The 20,141-nt window shown below is 44.5% G+C and overlaps 1 protein-coding gene across 3 annotated transcripts in view; it reads left to right on the top strand.

The window, feature by feature from the left end:
* Window positions 1-20,141, top strand: part of LOC138803417 (kinesin-like protein KIF2C) — a 37,461-nt gene that overhangs the window by 5,527 nt on the left and 11,793 nt on the right. The window contains exons 1-9 of one of the 3 annotated variants that reach the window (XM_069987385.1): window positions 7,151-7,452; window positions 7,828-7,929; window positions 8,089-8,137; window positions 11,574-11,696; window positions 14,982-15,104; window positions 15,592-15,692; window positions 16,528-16,623; window positions 19,798-19,852; window positions 19,946-20,108. In XM_069987385.1, the coding sequence (XP_069843486.1) occupies window positions 7,450-7,452; window positions 7,828-7,929; window positions 8,089-8,137; window positions 11,574-11,696; window positions 14,982-15,104; window positions 15,592-15,692; window positions 16,528-16,623; window positions 19,798-19,852; window positions 19,946-20,108 (815 nt within the window). In that variant the 5' untranslated portion in view covers window positions 7,151-7,449. Of the gene's footprint in view, window positions 1-7,150; window positions 7,453-7,827; window positions 7,930-8,088; window positions 8,138-9,268; window positions 9,345-11,573; window positions 11,697-14,981; window positions 15,105-15,591; window positions 15,693-16,527; window positions 16,624-19,797; window positions 19,853-19,945; window positions 20,109-20,141 lie in introns of those variants that run through there. The other 2 variants (XM_069987384.1, XM_069987386.1) reach the window with 2 other exon arrangements.

Raw genomic sequence — 20,141 nt, 5'->3', positions numbered from 1 at the left:
GGGTTAGATGTCATTAAGAACAATATTTTAACTTTTGACAAATGCACAGACATTTTTCCCTGTTACAGCAGTGTAGCTTGTTTAGCACTCTGGTTTGTAAAAGCATCTTTAGGAATGTGACCTCTAGTGACCCTAACAATGCCTAAGTCACCTGTGAAGGCCTTTAGACAGATGTTAATAGAAATACACTCTCAGGTTTACAAACTTTTTTTTTTTTTTTGGGGGGGGGTCCGGTTGTGGGGCCTGAACTCTGGGCCTGGGCGCTGTCCTTCAGCTCTTCAGCTCAAGGCTAGCGCTCTACCACTTGAGCCACAGCACCACTTCCAGCTTTTTTCTTTTTGCTTATGTGGTGCTGAGGAATCGAACCCAGGGCCTTAGGCCTGCAAGGCAAGCGCTCTACCTCTGAGCCACCTTCCCAGCCCACAAACTTTTTTCTTGAACAGATAAATTTTATGTAGCTTGAGTTAGCTCAAAAGTTACTGCCAATTAGGGCTTTTGGCACATACAGGGGTTAGGATTTAAACCATCCCCCACATTTTATAACTTTAGCTTTTTAGTACTATCACAGATTACTGACAAGTTCCTGTCCCTACAAGGTAGATAGTCATGGATATTAGGCATGCTTACAAACTATTTTCCCATGACCTCCTGGCTTTGACCAGTTTTTGAAGGGCCCCGCACAAATGATTCTAGGATCTGACATTTTTGCCATCCAAGCAGTGGCTTACTGCCTCTGGATGCTCCTCCATTGCTCTTGTCCCAGGAGTGTCTTTTCCTCACTGGAATAAATGTCTCCTATTAATCTTTTTTATTATTTTATATTTTAGTTTTTAGTTGCATTAAAAAAAAAGATCCCTTAAAATCTTGAGGTCAAGTGTCACTCATTGTCTCTTGACTGCTTGTTTTAAAACATACACATTAAAACTTTTAAATTCAAATGACAATTTTTCCTTAATGTAAGAATTACAATCACCATCACTGTACCAAGAAGCTAGACTTAACACCTATATGACTTTTAAAAACATATCTTAATTGTAGAACATCACTGAAAGTAAGTCACATTATACAAATATATATATATATATATATATATATATATATATATTTTATTTTTTTATTTTTATTTTTTTTTGGGTCCGGTCGTGGGGCCTGAACTCTGGGCCTGGGCGCTGTCCCTCAGCTCTGTAGCTCAAGTCTAGCACACTACCACTTGAGCCATAGCACCACTTCCGGCTTTTTTTTTCTGCTTATGTGGTGCTGAGGAACTGAGCCCAGGGCCTCATGCATGCAAGGCAAGCACTCTACCACTGAGCCACCTTCCCAGTCCCTACAAATATATTTTTTAACCCTCTTTTTAAGTCCAAGGGGCAGTTTTAGCAATACTAATCAGATCATCACATCACTAATTTTTACCATCATGTTTCTAGTATTTATCTGTAGAGAAAAGGACAGAACAAAGGACAGAGGGGCCACTTGGCCCCTCCTATAGAATGGGCACGCACCCAATACAACTCTTTAGAGTTAGATAAACTGCGTTTGTGCCAGCTTGCCCCCTTTTACCATGCGTGGACTCCTCCCATGGCCTGTCACACCATGTATGGCCAGCTGAACTGCACTTTTGTCTGTTTATCCCTTACCCCTAAAGATAGGTCTTTTGTTGGCTTTTAAGTTTTTTCCTTTTCTTATCTCTTGGTTTTTGAATGAAAGTACACAGTTTTAGACAGGCAGAACAGGTAATGTCTTTGACAGTGTTAAACAAACTTTTATATTTAAACTTCTAATACTTATCCCCAAATTTTAGCCAAGGGAACTAAATTTTAAACAGCCAATGCATTTTTGTTAAGCCAGATAACTTGATTACAGTGTAAACAGTCTTATGTATTTTAAAATACCAGATTTTTTAATTTTTTAAGTTAAAGAATCCTTAAAAATGGGGCTGGGAAGGTGGCTCAGTGGTAGAGCACTTGCTTTGCATGCCTGAGGCCCTGGGTTCGATTCCTCAGCACCACATAAGCAAAAAGAAAAAAAGCTGGAAGTGGCGTTGTGGCTCAAGTGGTAGAGTGCTAGCGTTGAGCTGAAGAGCTGAGGGACAGTGCCCAGGCTCAGAGTTCAGGCCCCACGACCAGACACCCCCCCCCAAAAAAAAAAAAAAAAAAGAATCCTTAAAAAGTCATTTAAAACAACGTGAAAATTCTTTAAAATTTTTGGTAATGTCCAACCTCATAACCTTTTGAATTTTAAACTTAAACTCATCCAATTGTTACAGCATGTTGACAATTCTTATCTTGAACATGTTCACAAACACATACAAAACACACACAGATCTTGAAGTATGCCCAAATCAAAATCAGTTGTACGTACATTTAAAACTGGTACCAAAACAGAACTAGACAAGACAACAACCAAAGGCTGAGTTGGGGGCTAATGGGCCCCCAGTTTATCCCTACCTCAGAAAACATAGAACAGAAAACACACCGGAGTAAACAAGACAAACAAGTGGCCACAAAGACAATATCAGGTCTCAGTGAATGGGGCAACATCTCACCACCATTCACGAGTGGGACTCAAATCCACTTATCAGGGGACTCGAACCCCCTCTACTCACCTCCGGAGGATTTTTTTTTTTAGATTCCTGTAAACGTTGACCCAGGGGCCTTTTAAGGAGGAGAATTCCCAGTCATCTTGGGGCAAGAGAAAGAAGTCCCTAGTGGCCGTCCCCTCAGACTGACAGGTTCTCCCCCATACTCAGACCGCCTGGGCCAAGACCCAAGGCTAAGATCTTTCAGGTGTCACTTGCAGCTGGTCAGTGGCAGTTTCATCCAGCTGCAAGTTTTCCCTGCCGGCCCTTTTTTTTTTTTTTTTTTTTTTTTTTTTTTGTCGGTCGTGGGGCTTGAACCCTGGGCCTGGGCGCTGTCCCTCAGCTCTTCAGCTCAAGGCGAGCGCTCTACCACTTGAGCTACAGCGCCACTTCCGGTTTTCTGGTGGTTTATCGGAGATAGGAGTCTCACAGTCTTTCCTGCCCGGGCTGGCTTTGAACCGTGATCCTCAGATCTCAGCCTCCTGAGTAGCTAGGATTACAGGCGTGAGCCACCAGCGCCCGGCCCTGCCGGCCCTTTTAAGTTATTGTTAGATCCTCCAGGTTTCTCACCCCCAACACCCTCTCTACTTCTGGATCCAGAGAGGGTGGAGAAGGTGGCAGTGAAGGGTAGAAAGGGGAGTCAGTTTAAAGTATAAGTAAAAAAGAAGGAACTAGAGAGAAACAGATATTAAGGGGGTGTTAGCCAGTCTCTTCCAGGCTCTCGCATCAGGATGAATCTGAGAGGAGAACCATTCCAAGAATTCCAGAAGGGGCTGGGAAGGTGGCTCACTGGTAGAGCACTTGCCTTGCATGCTCGAGGCCCTGGGTTCAATTCCTCAGCACCACATAAAAAAAACCGGAAGTGGTGCTGTAGCTCAAGTGGTAGAGTGCTAGCCTTGAGCTGAAGAGCTGAGGGACAGCGCCCAGGCCCAGAGGTCAGGCCCCATGGCCGGACCCCCCAAAAAAAAAAAAAGAAAGAAAGAATTCCAGAATACATACACACAAACATTGAGACAAAACACATTTGCATGCGCGTTGTAGACTGTCAAACAGAAAGTGCTGGATACAGACGGGCCCAAATGTCCGCACTAGTAAGTAGATAGTTTACCCTGATGTGCTCAGGACCTGAGTTTAAACCCCAAGGTGAACAACAACAACAAAAAAGTCTCATGGACTTTACTGCCTGGGCTGGCTTTGAACTAGGATTATAGGCATGAGCCACCAGAGCCCCCCTTATATGGTGGCTAATCTTTTTAACTCAGGACCTTGTATTTGTTAGTCAGGTGATCTCCAGTGGTAGAGCTCTCTTTTTGTTTTATTTTTTCAAGAAGGGTCTTTCATTTTTGCCCCAGCCAATCTGCATTACAGTCTTCCTACTTATGATTTCTGTATGTGATAACAAGTATGTACTACCATTCCCAGTATACTGGTTGGGTGTGGGTCTACTAGCTTTTTGCTCAGGTTGGCTTCAAACTGCAGACTTTCTGTTCTCTGATCTCTACCTCCTAAGTTGCTGGAGTTACCAGTGTGAGCCACCATGACTATCAAGAAATGTCCGCCGCCCTCCCCCTCCTTTTCCTGCTGATACTTGAACTCACGGTCTCATGCCCTCTGTCAGCTTTTCCACTAATAGCTGGTGCTCTAACCTGCCTTCAATTCCAGTTTTTTGCTAGTTAATTGAAGATAAGAGTCAAAGATTTGCATAGAGTGAAAATACTCATCATTGGCTGGCTTCAAACTGCAATCCTCAGATCTCAGACTCATAAGTAGGTAGGATTATAGACATGAGTTACCTGCACTCAACTAAGAAATATATGTCTTTTTTTTTTTTGTCGGTCATGGGCTTGGACTCAGGGCTTGGGCACTTTCCTGAGTTCTTTTGTTCAAGGCTAGCACTCTACTACTTTGAGCTATAGAGCACCACTTCTGGTTTTCTGGTGGTTAATCAGAGATAAAAGTCTCAAGGACTTTCCTGCCTGGGCTGGTTTGGAACTGCAATCCTCAGATCTCAGCCCCCTGAATTGCTAGGATTGCAGGCATGAGCTACCAGTGCCCAGCTGAAATGTATATCTTAATCCCAGTACTCTGGAAATTGAAGCACGAGGATCACAAATGTCTTCCCAGGTTACATAGGAAGATTTTGTCCCAAAACAACAACAAACAAAAAAATTACACACACATATATTTTTTGGAGTGGGGAGGTCTCAGCTCAAATATTGCCATTGGAATAAGGGCTAAACTTTTTCCCCCTGTGCTGGAGAGCTATCCCAAAGCCTCACCCACATTCTGCTTTTAGCTGTATCCCTATCTTCAGAGCCTTTTTTTTGGGGGGGTCCGGTCGTGGGGTCTGAACTCTGGGCCTGGGCGCTGTCCCTCAGCTCTTCAGCTCAAGGCTAGCACTCTACCACTTGAGCCACAGCGCCACTTCCGGCTTTTTTCTGCTTATGTGGTGCTGAGGAATCGAACCCAGGGCCTCAGACATGCAAGACAAGCACTCTACCACTGAGCCACCTTCCCAGCCCCGCCTTTTCTTTTTTTAAATATTGGTGTGTTTTTTTTTTTTGTCGGTCGTGGGGCTTGAACTCTGGGCCTGGGCGCTGTCCCTCAGCTCTTCAGCTCAAGGCGAGCGCTCTACCACTTGAGCTACAGCGCCACTTCCGTTTTCCTGGTGGTTTATTGGAGATAGGAGTCTCACGGTCTTTCCTGCCCGGGCTGGCTTTGAACCGCGATCCTCAGATCTCAGCCTCCTGAGTAGCTAGGATTACAGGCGTGAGCCACCAGCGCCCGGCTATATTGGTGTTATTATAAAGGTATTATACAGAGGGGTTACCATTTCATGAGTCAGATAAGTACATTTCTTTCTGTCTTTTTTTTTTTTTTTTGGTCAATTGTGGGCTTGAACTCAGGGCCTGGGCACTGTCCTTGAGCTTCTTTTGCTCAAAGCTAGCATACCGTTGTAGCCTTATCTGGTCTCCTTTCTCCTTCATACTCTTGTTCCTTTCCCCCAGGATGTTCAGTATAACATGGATTAGTGAGTCAGTCTCACCTAGTGTTCCATGTTGTTTATGCTCTCTGTACTTTGAGGACTAGAAATGGGGAAATATGTGGACTAAGGGTCTGCAGCTATATAAGAAATGTGAAGAAGCTGGGCACCAGTGGCTCACACCTGTAATCCTAGCTACTCAGGAGGCTGAGATCTGAGGATCTCGGTTCAAAGCTAGCCCAGGCAGGAAAGACCGTGAGACTCCTATCTCTAATAAACCACTAGAAAACCGGAAGTGGCACTGTAGCTCAAGAGGTAGAGCGCTCACCTTGAGCTGAATTGCTGAGGGACAGCGCTCAAGGCCCAGAGTTCAAGCCCCATGACCGAACAAAAAAAAAAAAAACCAAGGGTTGGGAATGTGGCTTAGAGGTAGAGTGCTTCCCTAGCATACAGGAATCTCTGGGTTCGATTCCTCAGTACCACATAAACAGAAAAAGCCAGAAGTGGTGCTATGGCTCAAGTGGTAGAGTGCTAGCCTTGAGCAAAAAAAAGCTCAGTGACAGTGCCGAGGCCCTAAGTTCAAGCCCCAGGACTAGTGCCCCCCAAAATATGAACAGAAATGTGATTACTAAAGCACCCGACAGCTTTGCAGCAGTGTTTCATGCCTTATCCTATCTACTCCTTTGTAGACTTACCTTTTTTTTTTTTTTTTTTGTCAGTCATGGGGCTTGAACTCTGGGCCTGGGCGCTGTCCCTCAGCTCTTCAGATCAAGGCGAGCGTTCTACCACTTGAGGCACAGTGCCATTTCCTAGACTTCTCTTCCCTGTTACAGTTTGAACTCACTGATGGCTAAGGTGATACGTACCTTAATTTATCTTTGATTAACTTATCCTTGCATGCTACTATCTTATTTGTGCCTAATGTTTGAACAGGCAAGTTAATAAATATATGTTGAGTGGGGAAGATGGAAGAGTGGATGCCAGGGCCTGTAAAAACTAAGTAAATATAGATTTTTAAAATTTATTTTTTATTGTTTTGGTCAGTCATGGGGCTTGAATTCTAGGCCTGGACACTGTCCCTGATATCTTTAGTCAAGGCAAGTGTTCTACCACTTGAGTCATAGTGCCACTTTGGTTTTCTGGTGGTTTATTGGAGATGAGTCTCATGGGGACTTTCCTGCCCAGGCTTGCTTTGAACCACAATCTTCAGATCTCAGCTTGCTGAGTAGCTAGGATTACAGGTGTGAGCCACTAGCTCCTGGTGTAAATATAAATTTTTATATCCTAGAGTAAATGCTTCAGCTCTGACACATTTCAAAATATAACAAAATGGGACTCATTTGCTGGCTTTCTTTCTCTGTGAAGAAACAAACCCAGGACCTCAAACATGCTAGGCAAGCACTTTACCACTGAGCTACATCTCTAGCACAGCTTAGTGTGTTTGAACCTGCTATAAAGTTATGCTGGTGAAGTTTGAGTTGTTCCTGAAGGATTGCAAGACTGATGATGTAAACCAAGAATTGTGACCTCGGTGCAGGTGTGAGTAGGAAGCTGTGACTGGGGAAGAAATTTCTGGATCCAGTAGAAAATGTAGATAGACTTAGGTAGCAGCTTTCTGAAACTTGTTCCTGCCCGTAAGATCCTGAAGGGCCTTCTGTTTTGACAATCTCCAGTCACTTAGAACTTGTTTCCTCCTTTGTGTCAGCCAGCAATAAGTGATCCTGTGTCCCACCAGGATCTCACCATCTAGCGATTGGTAGAGTCAAGTGGCCTAGATCCATCGAGGAATACCTGACTGTTTGCCTGCCTGTCTTCCTTCCTCTTTACTTCCCTCTCATCACTGACAGACTACCTTTGGCTTGGATATCAGAATCTCATAGCCATCTAGATGGTAAACCGTTATTAAAGATTATTTGTTTTGGTGGGTGTTGGTGGCTCACACCCTGTAATACTAGCTACTCAAGAGTCTGAGATCTGAGGACTGAGGTTCAGAGCCAGCCCAGGCAGGAAAGTCCCTAAGACTCTTATCTCCAAAAAAAAAACCACCAGAAAATTAGAAGTGGCACTGTGGCTCAAGTAGTAGAGTGCTCGCCTTAGGCCCAGAGTTCAAGCCCCATGACCCCCCCAAAAAAAAATTATTTGTTTTATACTTATTTACTTATTAGAATTTAAAGTAATATTTGAATGGAAAGGTAGCCTTGAATTCAGAGGTATATTTAGATTGAACACTGAGTTGTTTACTGAAACTCTTACTTGCTCCTTATAGATTGATTTTGATGATGTGGCTGCAATAAACCCAGATCTCTTACAACATCTTCCCTTACACCAGAAGGACAGTTTGCCACTGCAGGAAAATGTAACCATCCAGGTAGGTACTAGTCATCTGGCTGTAGCTAATGATCTAGAACTGCATTTACTGGTTCTTTGCTGATTTGATTTCTGGAATCTGCCTAGAGCTTCGGCATAGCACTTGGCCCTATAGAATTAATAAGAGCCAATATATATGGTGGTTTGTTTTGTTTTTCAGAAACAAAAGCGCAAATCAGTCAACTCCAAAATTCCTGCCCCAAAAGAAGGTAAAAAGTTTTTACTGTAATTGTTATTGCATTTGTGCTAGATGTGATGATACTAGGGCTCAGAGTTGTGGAAATTGAAGCAGATTTGTTGCTCCAATTTCAGCATGTGGCTTGTATGTGAACTCTGTCTTTGTGTTCCAAGTATGGCAGGTGGAGTATTGGTGTTTGAATGTAGTACTTGAACTTGTAAAGCAATGCCCTACCATGTGAGCCTCATGGGCAACTCCCAAGAATCTTTTTGTCTGTATATGTGTGCATGTGCTAGTACTAGGGCTTGAACTCGGCCTGAGCATTGTTTTTGTTTTTGTTTTTGTTTTTGTCAGTCACGGGACTTGAACTCAGAGCCTGGGTGCTGTCCCTGAGCTTTTTCACTCAAGGCTAGCACTTTACTACTTTGAGCCAAAGCGCCCCTTCGGGTTTTCTGGTGATTAATTGGAAATAAGTCTCACTGACTTTCCTGCCCAGGCTGGCTTTGAACCTTGATCTTCAGATCTCACAGCCTTCTGAGTAGCTAGTATTACAGGCAGGAGCCACCGGCACCCATCTCTGAGAATAATTCTTTAGTTTTTTCCACACAAAGCTAGCACTCTAGTTTATCTTAATCCCAGCTACTCAGGAGGCTGAGATCTGACGATCAAGGTACAAACCAGTCTGTGTAGGAAAGTCCAAGAGACTTATCTCCAATTACCCACTGAAAAAAGTTAGAAATAGACATGTGGTTCAAGTGGTAGAGTTCTAGCCTTGAGTGAAAAAGTTAAGGGACGGTGAATATCCAGGCCCTGAGTTCAAGCCCCAATTCTGGCATAAAAATAAATAAAAATACAACAAAGAAAAAAAACCTGCAAGATGACAAATTATTTGTGAAATAAGAAAACTACCATAGTTGTTCTTGTGAAATAAATGGATTATAGATACTTCTCAATTTAACAATGGGTTATCTCCTGACATGTGCATTAAGTTAAAAATAACTATAAAGTCAAAACTGCACTTAATATACCTAACCTGAGGAACATCATAGCTAAGCAACATAGTACACTTTAGGGTATGAGTTGCCTATCTTTGTGATCTCATGGCTCAGTGAGAGCTGCAGCCTGCTGTTCCTGCCCACTGTCTTAAAAGAGTATTGTACAGCATATTAGTAGCCTGGGAAAAGATCAAAATTCAGTATCTAATGAATGTTCATCACTTTCACATCATCAAACCACTGGTGAGTCGGGATGGTTAAAATGAATGATACTCAGATACTTGGTACAAATTGGTACTTGTACTTGCTTATATAAAACCAAGTTTTGTTTCCACATTTATGACTTAAAATATAGGTGGCAATTTTTTCCTAATAGATGGAAGTATTTATATTCCTAAAAATTGATAAGGGCACCGGTGTAACTCAACCATTTCTCTTAAGCTTTTTCATGTGTGTATGTGATACTAGGGCTTGAACTCAGGATCTCCAACTCTTGCTTAGCTTCCTATTTTATTTTATGTATTTATTTTTTTTGGGGGGGGAGGGGGTCCGGTCGTGGGGCCTGAACTCTGGGCCTGGGTGCTGTCCCTCAGCTCTTCAGCTCAAAGCTAGCGCTCTACCACTTGAGCCACAGTGCCACTTCCGGCTTTTTTCTTTTTGCTTATGTGGTGCTAAGGAATTGAACCCAGGGCCTCATGCATGCAAGGCAAGTGCTCTACCACTGAGCTACCTTCCCAGCCCAGCCTATTTTATTTTTTTATTTTTTATTTTTATTTAGTTATTTATTTATTTTGTCAGTCCTGAGGCTTGAACTCTGGGCCTGGGCGCTGTCCCTCAGCTCTTCAGCTTAAGGCGAGCGATCTACCACTTGAGCTACAGCGCCACTTCCAGTTTTCTGGTGGCTTATTGGAGATAAGGAGTCTCACGGTCTCTCCTGCCCGGGTTGGCTTTGAACCGCAATCCTCAGATCTCAGCCTCCTGAGTAGCTAGGATTACAGGTGTGAGCCACCAGCGCCCGGCTATTTTATTTTATTTTTTATTTTTATTTATTTATTTATTTATTTTTTTGCCAGTCATGGGGCCTGAGCTCTGGGCCTGGGTGCTGTCCCTCAGCTCTTCAGCTCAAGGCTAGCACTCTACCACTTGAGCCACAGTGCCACTTCTGGCTTTTTCTGCTTATGTGGTGCTGAGGAATTGAACCCAGGGCCTCTTGCATGCAAGGCAAGCACTCTACCACTGAGCCACCTTCCCAGCCCCTATTTTATTTTTTTAAAGAAGTTTTTTATTGTTAGCAAGGCATCTGTGGCTCACGCCTACAAACCTAGCTACTCAGGAAGATCACAGTTCAAAGCCAGCCCAGGCAGAAAAGTCCCTATGAGACTTTTTTTTTTTTTTTGCCAGTCCTGGAGCTTGTGAACTCAGGGCCTGGGTGTTGTCCCGAGCTTCTTCTTTTTTTTTTGTTGTTTTGTTTTGGTCCGGTCGTGGGGCCTGAACTCGGCCTGGGCGCTGTTCCTCAACAATTCAGCTCAAGGCTAGCGCTCTACCACTTGAGCCACAGTGCCACTTCCAGCTTTTTTCTTTTTGCTTATGTGGTGCTGAGGAATCAAACCCAGGGCCTCAGGCATGCAAGGCAAACGCTCTACCACTGAGCCACCTTCCCAGCACCCAAACTAGGTTTCTTGTTTATTTGTTTATTTATATATATATTTTTTATTGTGAAAATACTGTACAGAGGGGTTACAATTACATGGGTAAGATAATGAGCACATTTCTTATCAAGCATTGTAGCCTCCTGCTTTGATTCTCCTTCCCATCCCTTTATATCCTCCCCCCCTCCGATCCCCCCCTCCAAAGTTGTAAAGTTCATTTTTCAACATAACGACTTGTACATCTCATTGTTGCAATGGGTCCTCCTGTATCCCTGTTTTAACAATTTGTTTTTTCCCTTCCCCTCCACATATACCAACATATATGGTGAAAGCAGGGGTTATACCATGGGGGAGGGACATACAAGGCAACAAAGACATAATCTTATAAATATGCCAAACTAGGTTTCTTATGGATGGTATCTTTGCCTTAAGGAGGTCCTAAATTTTGTGTGTGTGTGTGTGTGTGTCTCTGTCTGTCTGTCTGTCTGTCTGTCTGTTGTGGGGCCTGAACTCTGGGCCTAGGCACTGTCCCTCAGCTCTTCAGCTCAAGGCTAGCATTCTACTTTTTGAGCCAGCACCACTTCTGGCTTTTTCTGCTTATATGGTACTGAGGAATCGAACCCATGTATGCAAAGCAAGCACTCTACCACTGAGCCACCTTCCCAGCCCTGAGGTCCTGAATTTTCATGACATACACAAATATTTGAGGGATGCCAGTACTTCATCCTCTGCTACCTTGTACAGGACGTTAGAGGTTGGCCTTGTCTTCATCGTGCCATCCTGATTTTTCAGCACTGATTGGTTGCTGTTCTCAAATATTCAGGTCTTCGAAGACGCTCCACTCGAATGTCTACTATCTCAGAGCTTCGTATCACCACTCAGGAGAATGAAATGGAAGTGGAGGTACCTGTGTCTACAAATACCCGCAAGCAGTTTTCAGTTTCCAGTGAGTAGTGAATGTACTGTCCCTTTTTGAGACATTGGTGAGGGTTCCTCACACATTATCTGTGTCTGTGCTAGAATATCCTAGGATTCCTCCACTACCCTAGTGCTAGTACTGTTCTCCCCCTACCCTGTCAACATTGTTTCCGGAACTGGAAACAGTGTTGTACTTCTAAAAAACAGTTACTCTTCTACAGTTATACTTTAAAAAACTCAATTGAGGGACTGGGAAGGTGGCTCAGTGGTAGAGCACTTGCCTTGCATGCATGAGGCCCTGGGTTCGATTCCTCAGCACCACATAAGCAAAAAGAAAAAAGGCGGAAGTGGCGCTGTGGCTCAAGTGGTAGAGCTCTAGCCTCGAGCTGAAGAGCTAAGGGACAGCACCCAGGCCCAGAGTTCAGGCCCCACAACTGGACCCAAAAACAAAACAAAACAAAAACTCAATTGAAACATATACAGAAGAATACACATATCATTGTGTTCATAGTTCAATGAGTTTTTGCTAACTGAATACACTCATGGATAGAGTATTCCTAACACATGGACAGAGCACTAGCAGCACTCCAAACATTTCCCTCAGAAATGCTCACATTCCTACCTTCTTTGGCTAACTATAATCTTTACTTCTTTTTTCTCACTTTTAGCAGTGAAAGAACTCAGGGCCTCCCACTTACAAACTATTATCCTGATCTCTAATAGCATAAGTTAGCTTTCTCCCTTTTTTTAGTAGGGGTGCTGATCTTGGGGGTTGAACTCAGAGCCTGGGTGCTGTCCCTCAGCTCTTCAGCTCAAGGCTAGCGCTCTGCCACTTGAGCTACAGTGCCACTTCTGGTTTTCTGATAGTTTATTGGAGAGTTTAATAGCATTTCCTGCCCAGGCTGGCTTTAAAACGTGATTCTCAGATTTCAGCCTCCTGAGTAGCTAGGATTACTGGCGTGAGCCACCAGCACCCAGATGTCTCTGAGCTTTTTTTTTTTTTTTTTTTTTTTTTTTTTTTTTTTTTTGGTCAGTAGTGGGACTTGAACTCTGGGCCTGGGCGCTGTCCCTCAGCTCTTCAGCTCAAGGCAAGCGCTCTACCACTTGAGCTACAGCGCCACTTCCGGTTTTCTTGTGGTTTATTGGAGATAGGAGTCTCACAGTCTCTCCTGCCCGGGCTGGCTTTGAACCGCGATCCTCAGATCTCAGCCTCCTGAGTAGCTAGGATTACAGGCGTGAGCCACCAGCGCCCGGCGTCTCTGAGCTTTTGTGCTCAAGGCTAGTACTCTTATCACTTGAGCCATAGCTTCACTTCTAGCTTCTTGGTGATTAATTCGAATTAAGAGTCTTATGGACTTTCCTGCCCAGCCTGGCTTTTAACCGGGATCCTCAGATCTCAGCCTCCTGAGTAGCTAGGATTATAGATATGAGCTACCAGCACCTAATTACCTTTTTCCCCTTTTAAAAAAATTTTTGAAAGTGGAATTTAAAAGTTTTAAATGTTCTAATAGATAAAGTAGACTCAGGTACTTGTAAAATATAAATCATTATACTTTATATTACCAAAGTCAACTCTAATATGATGAAGGTAAATGAAAAAGTGATGACCCTGTATGCTGTATGGGAGATAATGAGGCACTAGAGTTGCATCCCTTTGTTGATTCAACGTGGTTAGTTGCTGCCCAGATTCCCTGTCATTCCTGGCTTTTTTTTTTCTTCTTCTTTCAGAAACCATCTGAGTTTCTGAGGCTTTGGACAAGTTTGGAACTTTCACAGGAGTAGAAAGGGCTACCCTGGCCTGAGAACCCATGCTTTGGTCAAGTCTACAGAGTCAAGTCTCCAAAGACCTTTTCCCTTTATAACAACGCCCATTCTAAGTTATTCAAACATCCTTTAGAATATTTGAGCCAACTTGTGGGTTATACTTGTAATACTAACTACTCAGGTGTTTGAGACCTAGAGGATTGCAGTTTGAGACCAATCTAGACAGAACAGTTCACAAGACTTCATATCCAAAATAACCAATATAATGCTAAACTGGAGACCTGACTCAAATGATAGATCACAAGCTATAAGCAAGAAAGTCAAGCAAGAATGTGAGGCTCGAGCCAGGCGCTGGTGGCTCACACCTGTAATCCTAGCTACTCAGGAGGCTGAGATCTGAGGATCACGGTTCAAAGCCAGCCCGGGCAGGAGAGACTGTGAGACTCTTATCTCCAATAAACCACCAGAAAACCGGAAGTGGCACTGTAGCTCAAGTGGTAGAGTGCTCGCCTTGAGCTGAAGAGCAGAGGGACAGCGCCTAGGCCCAGAGTTCAAGCCTCACGACCGACAAAAAAAAAAAGAATGTGAGGCTCTTGAGTTTAATTCCTACTGCCAAAAAGGAGAATTTTCTTTTCTTTTCTTTTCTTTTTTTTTTTTTTGTGTATGGGGGGGGGGTTGGGTCGTGGGCCCTGAACTCTGGGCCTGGGCACTGTCCCTCAGCTCTTCAGCTCAAGGCTAGTGGTCTACGAGTTTAGCCACAGCGCCACTTCCGGCTTTTATTCTTTTTGCTTATGTGGTGCTGAGGAATCGAACCCAGGGCCTCATGCATGCAAGGCAAGCACTCTACCACTGAGCCACCTTCCTAGCCCCGAGAATATTTTCTTGTAATCCTAGTTACTCAGGAGTCTGAGATCTGAGGATTACAGTTTGAAGCCAACTTGGGCATGAAAGTCCATAAGACTTTGTGTGTGTGCGTGTGTTTGTCATGGAGCTTGAGCTCTGGGCCTGGGCGCTATCCCTAAGTTCTTCAGCTCAAGGCAAGGGCTCTACGCTTGAGCCACAGTGCCACTTCTGGTTTTCTGATAGTTTATTGGAGATAGAATCTCATGGGAACTTTCCTGCCTGGGCTGGCTTTGAACTTGCAATCCTCAGATCTTAGCCTCCTGAGTAGCTAGGATTACAAGCCTGAGCCATTGGTACCCAGCTCCATGAGGCTCTTATCTCTAGTTAACCACCAAAAAGTCAGAAGTAGAGCAATGGTTCAAATGGTAGCCTTGAGCAAAAAAAGTGTAGGACAGTGCCCAGGGCCTGAGTTCAAGCCCTAGGACTGGTACCAAAAAAAATAAAAAAATTTTTAAAAATGCAGAAATGATTGGGGTCAGGTGTGGGCCAAGGTGAAGGGAAAAGCCTAAGTTCTGTTCATGCTGGAAGAGTTTGAGTCCTTGCTAAGCTGGCAGTAGCCTTCTCCTGGCCCATGACCTGCCAAGGCCCCAATGAGAACAGTTACGATGTGCCTGCTGTTTCTTCAGTGACTCTTGTTCCCTCACAGCTGGCTCTGGTAGGCCCTCATGCCCTGCAGGAACTGAAATACCATTGACGATGATCAGCGAGGAGGTGGAAGAGCGAGTCCATGCCATCCGAGGCAGCTCGTCTGCACACCCTATGAACTCAGGTACATACAATGAGCTATCTGCTATTCTGCTCCTGGTATAGAGCAGGTAGTTAACATCTGGCATATCTGGATACCTAAGTACAAGATCCATTTTGTCATCATGAAGGCGTGTTTTCATGTGACCATAGACTGTTACAAGATTGGGCAGAAGCCCCCTGATTTGAGAGGAATCTGGTGTTATCACACTAACTCTGAAAACCAAACAGGGCTGCCTCATCTTTTGGATGGTTAAGAAAATAGCTACGGAGGCATAAAGAGAGTTTGGGTCAGAACAAGAGTACTGTTGTCACTGTTTTCACCTTACACTAGCCAAGTCATTACTCGGTTCACTTACTGATCCAAGAGTCACATGTATTGTTTGCTGTGCATAGTGATTTCAGGCCAAAGATTTAAGACCTGTTCATGAGAAAGGCCAAACAGCAAAACAGCTGGAGAACAGCAGGCTGACTTAGGAAAGTAAAAGACTGATTTCCTTCCCCCCCACCAGTTCGGAGGAAATCATGTATTGTGAAAGAAATTGAAAAAATGAAGACCAAGCGGGAAGAGAAGAGGGCCCAAAACTCTGAAATAAGAATAAAGCGAGCCCAGGTACCTTTCATGGGAGATTTGGGCAAGGGTTTTGGAACTGGCCTATATGGTCCTCCTGAACTAAAGCACCATGGGCAACAGAAATTCACTGGGCCCTAGCATTTCTTTTTTTTTTTTTTTTTTTTGTCGGTCATGGGGCTTGAACTCTGGGCCTGGGCGCTGTCCCTCAGCTCAAGGCGAGCGCTCTACCACTTGAGCTACAGCGCCACTTCCGGTTTTCTTGTGGTTTACTGGAGATAGGAGTCTCAGGGTCTCTGCTGCCCGGGCTGGCTTTGAACCGCGATCCTCAGATCTCAGCCTCCTGAGTAGCTAGGATTACAGGCGTGAGCCTCCAGCGCCTGGCTGGGCCCTAGCATTTCTGAGATGCCACTTTTGCTATCCAGGAAATTTAATTGATTTCTTATCAGATTTGTTCATAAAGTAAATACATGATTCAGAAATTGTCTGAAAGGCCCTCAGATTAACAGCTCTTGATGCCAATCAATGAGGAAGCCCATCACATACTAACCCAGCGCTGGGCAGACATTTGCTTTCCCTACTGCAGGATGGGAGTGACTGTAGTGAAGACTCCTTAGATGGGTTCATTGCTCTGGAGAGGTACAGTGTACTGCTGTGCCTCCTGAGATAAGTGTGGAATGATGAGCTTGTCCTACTTCTTAGCTGGTTATGATACATGCCTAGGCTCCCTTGCCGATCTGTACCCCAAGACTTTTATACCCTAGAGTCAGGATGAAGACTTTAACTGTGAAGTTGTACCAAAGAGCTGTCATTGCTGCCTCTTAGTGCTGAGTCCGAGAGTGCTTATATCTTAACAATTTGCTCTTTTCTCAAATAGGAGTATGACAACAGTTTTCCAAACTGGGAATTTTCCCGGATGATTAAGGAATATCGAGCTACTCTGGAATGTCATCCACTTACTATGACTGATCCTGTAAGTACATTGAGAGACAGAAAACTTACCTTTACAAGACTGAAAGTATACACAGGATTGTCTACTCAAGAGGTTGAGATATGGGGTTTGTAATTCAAAGCCAGTTGGGGCAAATCCCCAAGATGCTTATCTTCAGTTAACCAGAAAAAAGCCAGAACTGGAAGTGTGGCTTAAGTGGTAGAACAATTGGGCCCTGAGTTCTAAGCCCCAGTTCTGGCATAGAATACAAGGAAGGTGGCTCAGTGGTAGAGCGCTTGCCTTGCATGCATGAGGCCCTGGGTTCGATTCCCCAGCACCACATAAGCAAAAAGAAAAAAAGCCAGAAGTGGCCCTGTGGCTCAAGTGGTAGAGCGCTAGCCTTGAGCTGAAGTGCTGAGGGACAGCGCCCAGGCCCAGAGTTCAAGCTCTATGACCAGACCCCCCCCAAAAAAAAAAAAATAAATATATACACTTAAGCTTTGAAAGTCCATTGGGTTTTTTGTTGTTGTTGTGTTGTTTTTGCCAGTCCTGGGCTTGAACTCAGGGCCCTGTACTGTTCCTGGGCTTTTTTTTTTTTTTTTTTTTTCCTTTCTTTTTTTTTTTTTTTGGTCTGTCGTGGGGCTTGAACTCTGGGCTTGGGCGCTGTCCCTGCATTCTTCAGCTCAAGGCAAGTGCTTTACTGCTTGAGCCACAGCACCACCTCTAGTTTTCTAGTGGTTTATTGGAGGTAAGAGTCTCACGGACTTTCCTGCCCTTTCCTGCCCGGGCTGGCTTTGAACCATCCTCAGATCTCAGCCTCCTGAATAGCTAGGATTACAGGCGTGAGCCACCAGCACCCGGTTTGTTCCTGGGCTTCTTTTGAGCCATAGTGCCACTTCTGGCTTTTTTTATGTGGTACTAAGGAACCAAGCCCATGGCTTTAAGCACTCTACCACTAAGCCACATTCCCAGCTCCAGTCCATTGTTTGTTCAATTTTATTTATTTATTTTGTTGGCCGTAGGGTTTGAACTCTGGGCCTGGGTGCTGTCCTTGAGCTCTTCAGTTCAAGGAGAACACTCTACCACTTGAGCCACAGCATCTCTTCCATTTTTCTGGAAGTTAATTGGAGATAAGAGTCTCATGGACTTTCTTGCCCAGGCTGGCTTGGACCTTCTTGCCACGGTCTTTAGATCTCAGCCTTCTAAGCCATCAGCACTCAGCTTAGTCCATTGGGTTTTGTTGTTTGTTTATATTGTGGGGCTTGAACCCAGGACCTGGGTACTACCCCTGAGCTCTTTTTGCTTGAACTCAGGTCTCATACTCTCAGCTTTCTTGCTCACAGCTGGTATTCTACCACCTACTTTATACCTCCAGTCCAGCTTTTTGCTGGTTATTTGGAGATAGAATCTCTCAGACTTCTCTGCCTAGTCTGGCTTTGAACTTTGATCCTCCTTATCTCAGCCTCCTGAGTAGCTAAGATTACAAGTGTTAGCTGTCAGCACACAGCTTTGCTGGAGATTAAATCCTGGACCTCATGTATGTTGAGCACCAAATCTACTACTGAATCATATTCCTACCTTTCTTATGTATCATCCCCGCTCTGCCCCCTTTTTTTTTTTGTTATTGTAGAGCTTGAACTCTGGGCGTGAGCGCTGTCCCTCAGCTCTTTTTTTTTTTTTTTTTTTTTTTGGGGGGGGGTCTGGTCGTGGGGTCTGAACTCTAGGCCTGGGCGCTGTCCTTAAGCTCTTCAGCTCAAAGCAGCGCTCTATCACTTGAGCCACAGCACCACTTCCGGCTTTTTTTTTTTTGCTTATGTGGTGCTGAGGAATTGAACCCAGGGCCTCATGCATGCAAGGCAAGAGCTCTACCACTGAGTCAACTTCCCAGCCCCATGTCCCTCAGCTCTTTAGCTCAAAGTTAGCACTCTACCTTGAGCTACAGCGTCACTTCCGGTTTTCTGGTGGTTTATTGGAGATAGCATTTTCATGGTCTTTCCTGCTTTGAATTGAGATCCTCAGATCTCAGCCTCCTGAGTAGCTAGGATTACAGGCATGAGCCGCCGGTGCCCAGCAGTCCCCCCTTTTTTGTAGTATGGCAATTGAACCCAGGGTCTTGAGAAGGCTTGGCAAGGGTTTTCCTACTTGAATTATGCCCGTAGCCCACTTTTCATCTCCCTTTTTTGAGATGCCCAGGCTGGCTTCACACTGGCGCTCTAACCTGTCTACTCTGTGCTGATTACATGCCTGGCTTGAACTCTGGGCCTGGGCGCTGTCCCTGTGCTCTTCAGCTTAAGGCTAGCATTTTACCACTTGAGCCACAGTACCACTTCTGGTTTTCTGAGTGATTTATTGGAGATAAGAGTCTCACGGACTTTTCCTGCCCAGGCTAGCTATGAACCGCGATCCACAGATCTCAGCCTCCTAAGTAGCTAGGCTTACAAGCATGAGCCACCAGCACCTGGCTCTGGCCACTTTTTTTAAAACTCTGGTGGGATGCAGCTAGTGAAATTCAGGAGAGTGAGTCTGATCTTTACAAACTGAATCCTATCCTCTCTAGTATAGGTTGGCTAGATTGCTGCTAATAATTACAAAAATAGGGCCGGAATGTGGCTTAGTGGTAGAGTGCTTGCCTAGCATGCATGAAGCCCTGTGTTTGATTACTCAGTACCACATAAACAGAAAAAGCCAAAAGTGGCTCTGTGGCTCAAATGGTAGAGTGCTAGCCTTGAGCAAAAGAAACTCGGACAATGCTTAGGCCCTGAGTTCAAGCCACAGGACTGCCTCTCCCCTCCCCCCAGACACCAAAAAAAAATTATAAAAATAGTGCTGGAAACTCTTATGGGCAGCAGAGTAAGGAAATTGGGGAATATACAATACAACTTCCTATGCTCTAGTGTGACTAACAGGATCACTAAGATTTTGTGTATTGACTGGGCAGGGCAGGGAGGTTTGAACAAACTTTTTGTTTCTGTTTTTGTTTGTTTGTCACGGGGTCTGAATTCTGGCCTGGGCGCTGTCCCTGAGCACTTCAGCTCAAGGCTAGCGCTCTACCACTTGACCCATAGCACCATTTTCAGATCTTTGTGCTTATGTGGTGCTGAGGAGTTGAACCCAGGGCCTCATGCATGTAAGGCAAACACTCTACCAGCCCCTGAACAACTTTTTGATACTGCTCTGACTTTTCTCCTTTCGATTTCTCCTCTTACCCTCTTACAGATCGAAGAACACAGGATCTGTGTCTGTGTTAGGAAACGCCCTTTAAATAAGCAAGGTAAGCCATTCAGTCAGTCAAAAAGAGGCTTCAGACTGACTGAAGGTCCCCTGTATCCAGGGAGCACCCCCCTGAAGTTCTCTCCCTCTGCAGAACTGGCCAAGAAAGAAATCGATGTGATTTCTGTTCCTAGCAAGTGCCTCCTCTTGGTGCATGAACCCAAATTAAAAGTGGACTTAACAAAGTATCTAGAGAACCAGGCATTCTGTTTTGACTTTGCATTTGATGAAACAGCGACCAATGAAGTTGTCTACAGGTTAGTCTGTCTCCTATTTGATTGATTTACTGA

This window comes from Dipodomys merriami, unplaced genomic scaffold, assembly GCF_024711535.1.
Source record: "Dipodomys merriami isolate MVZ:Mamm:240054 unplaced genomic scaffold, mDipMer1.0.p SCAF_34, whole genome shotgun sequence".
Taxonomy (NCBI): domain Eukaryota; kingdom Metazoa; phylum Chordata; class Mammalia; order Rodentia; family Heteromyidae; genus Dipodomys; species Dipodomys merriami.
Note: the sequence above shows the minus strand (reverse complement) of the source record. Positions and strands in the feature narration are given on the sequence as shown.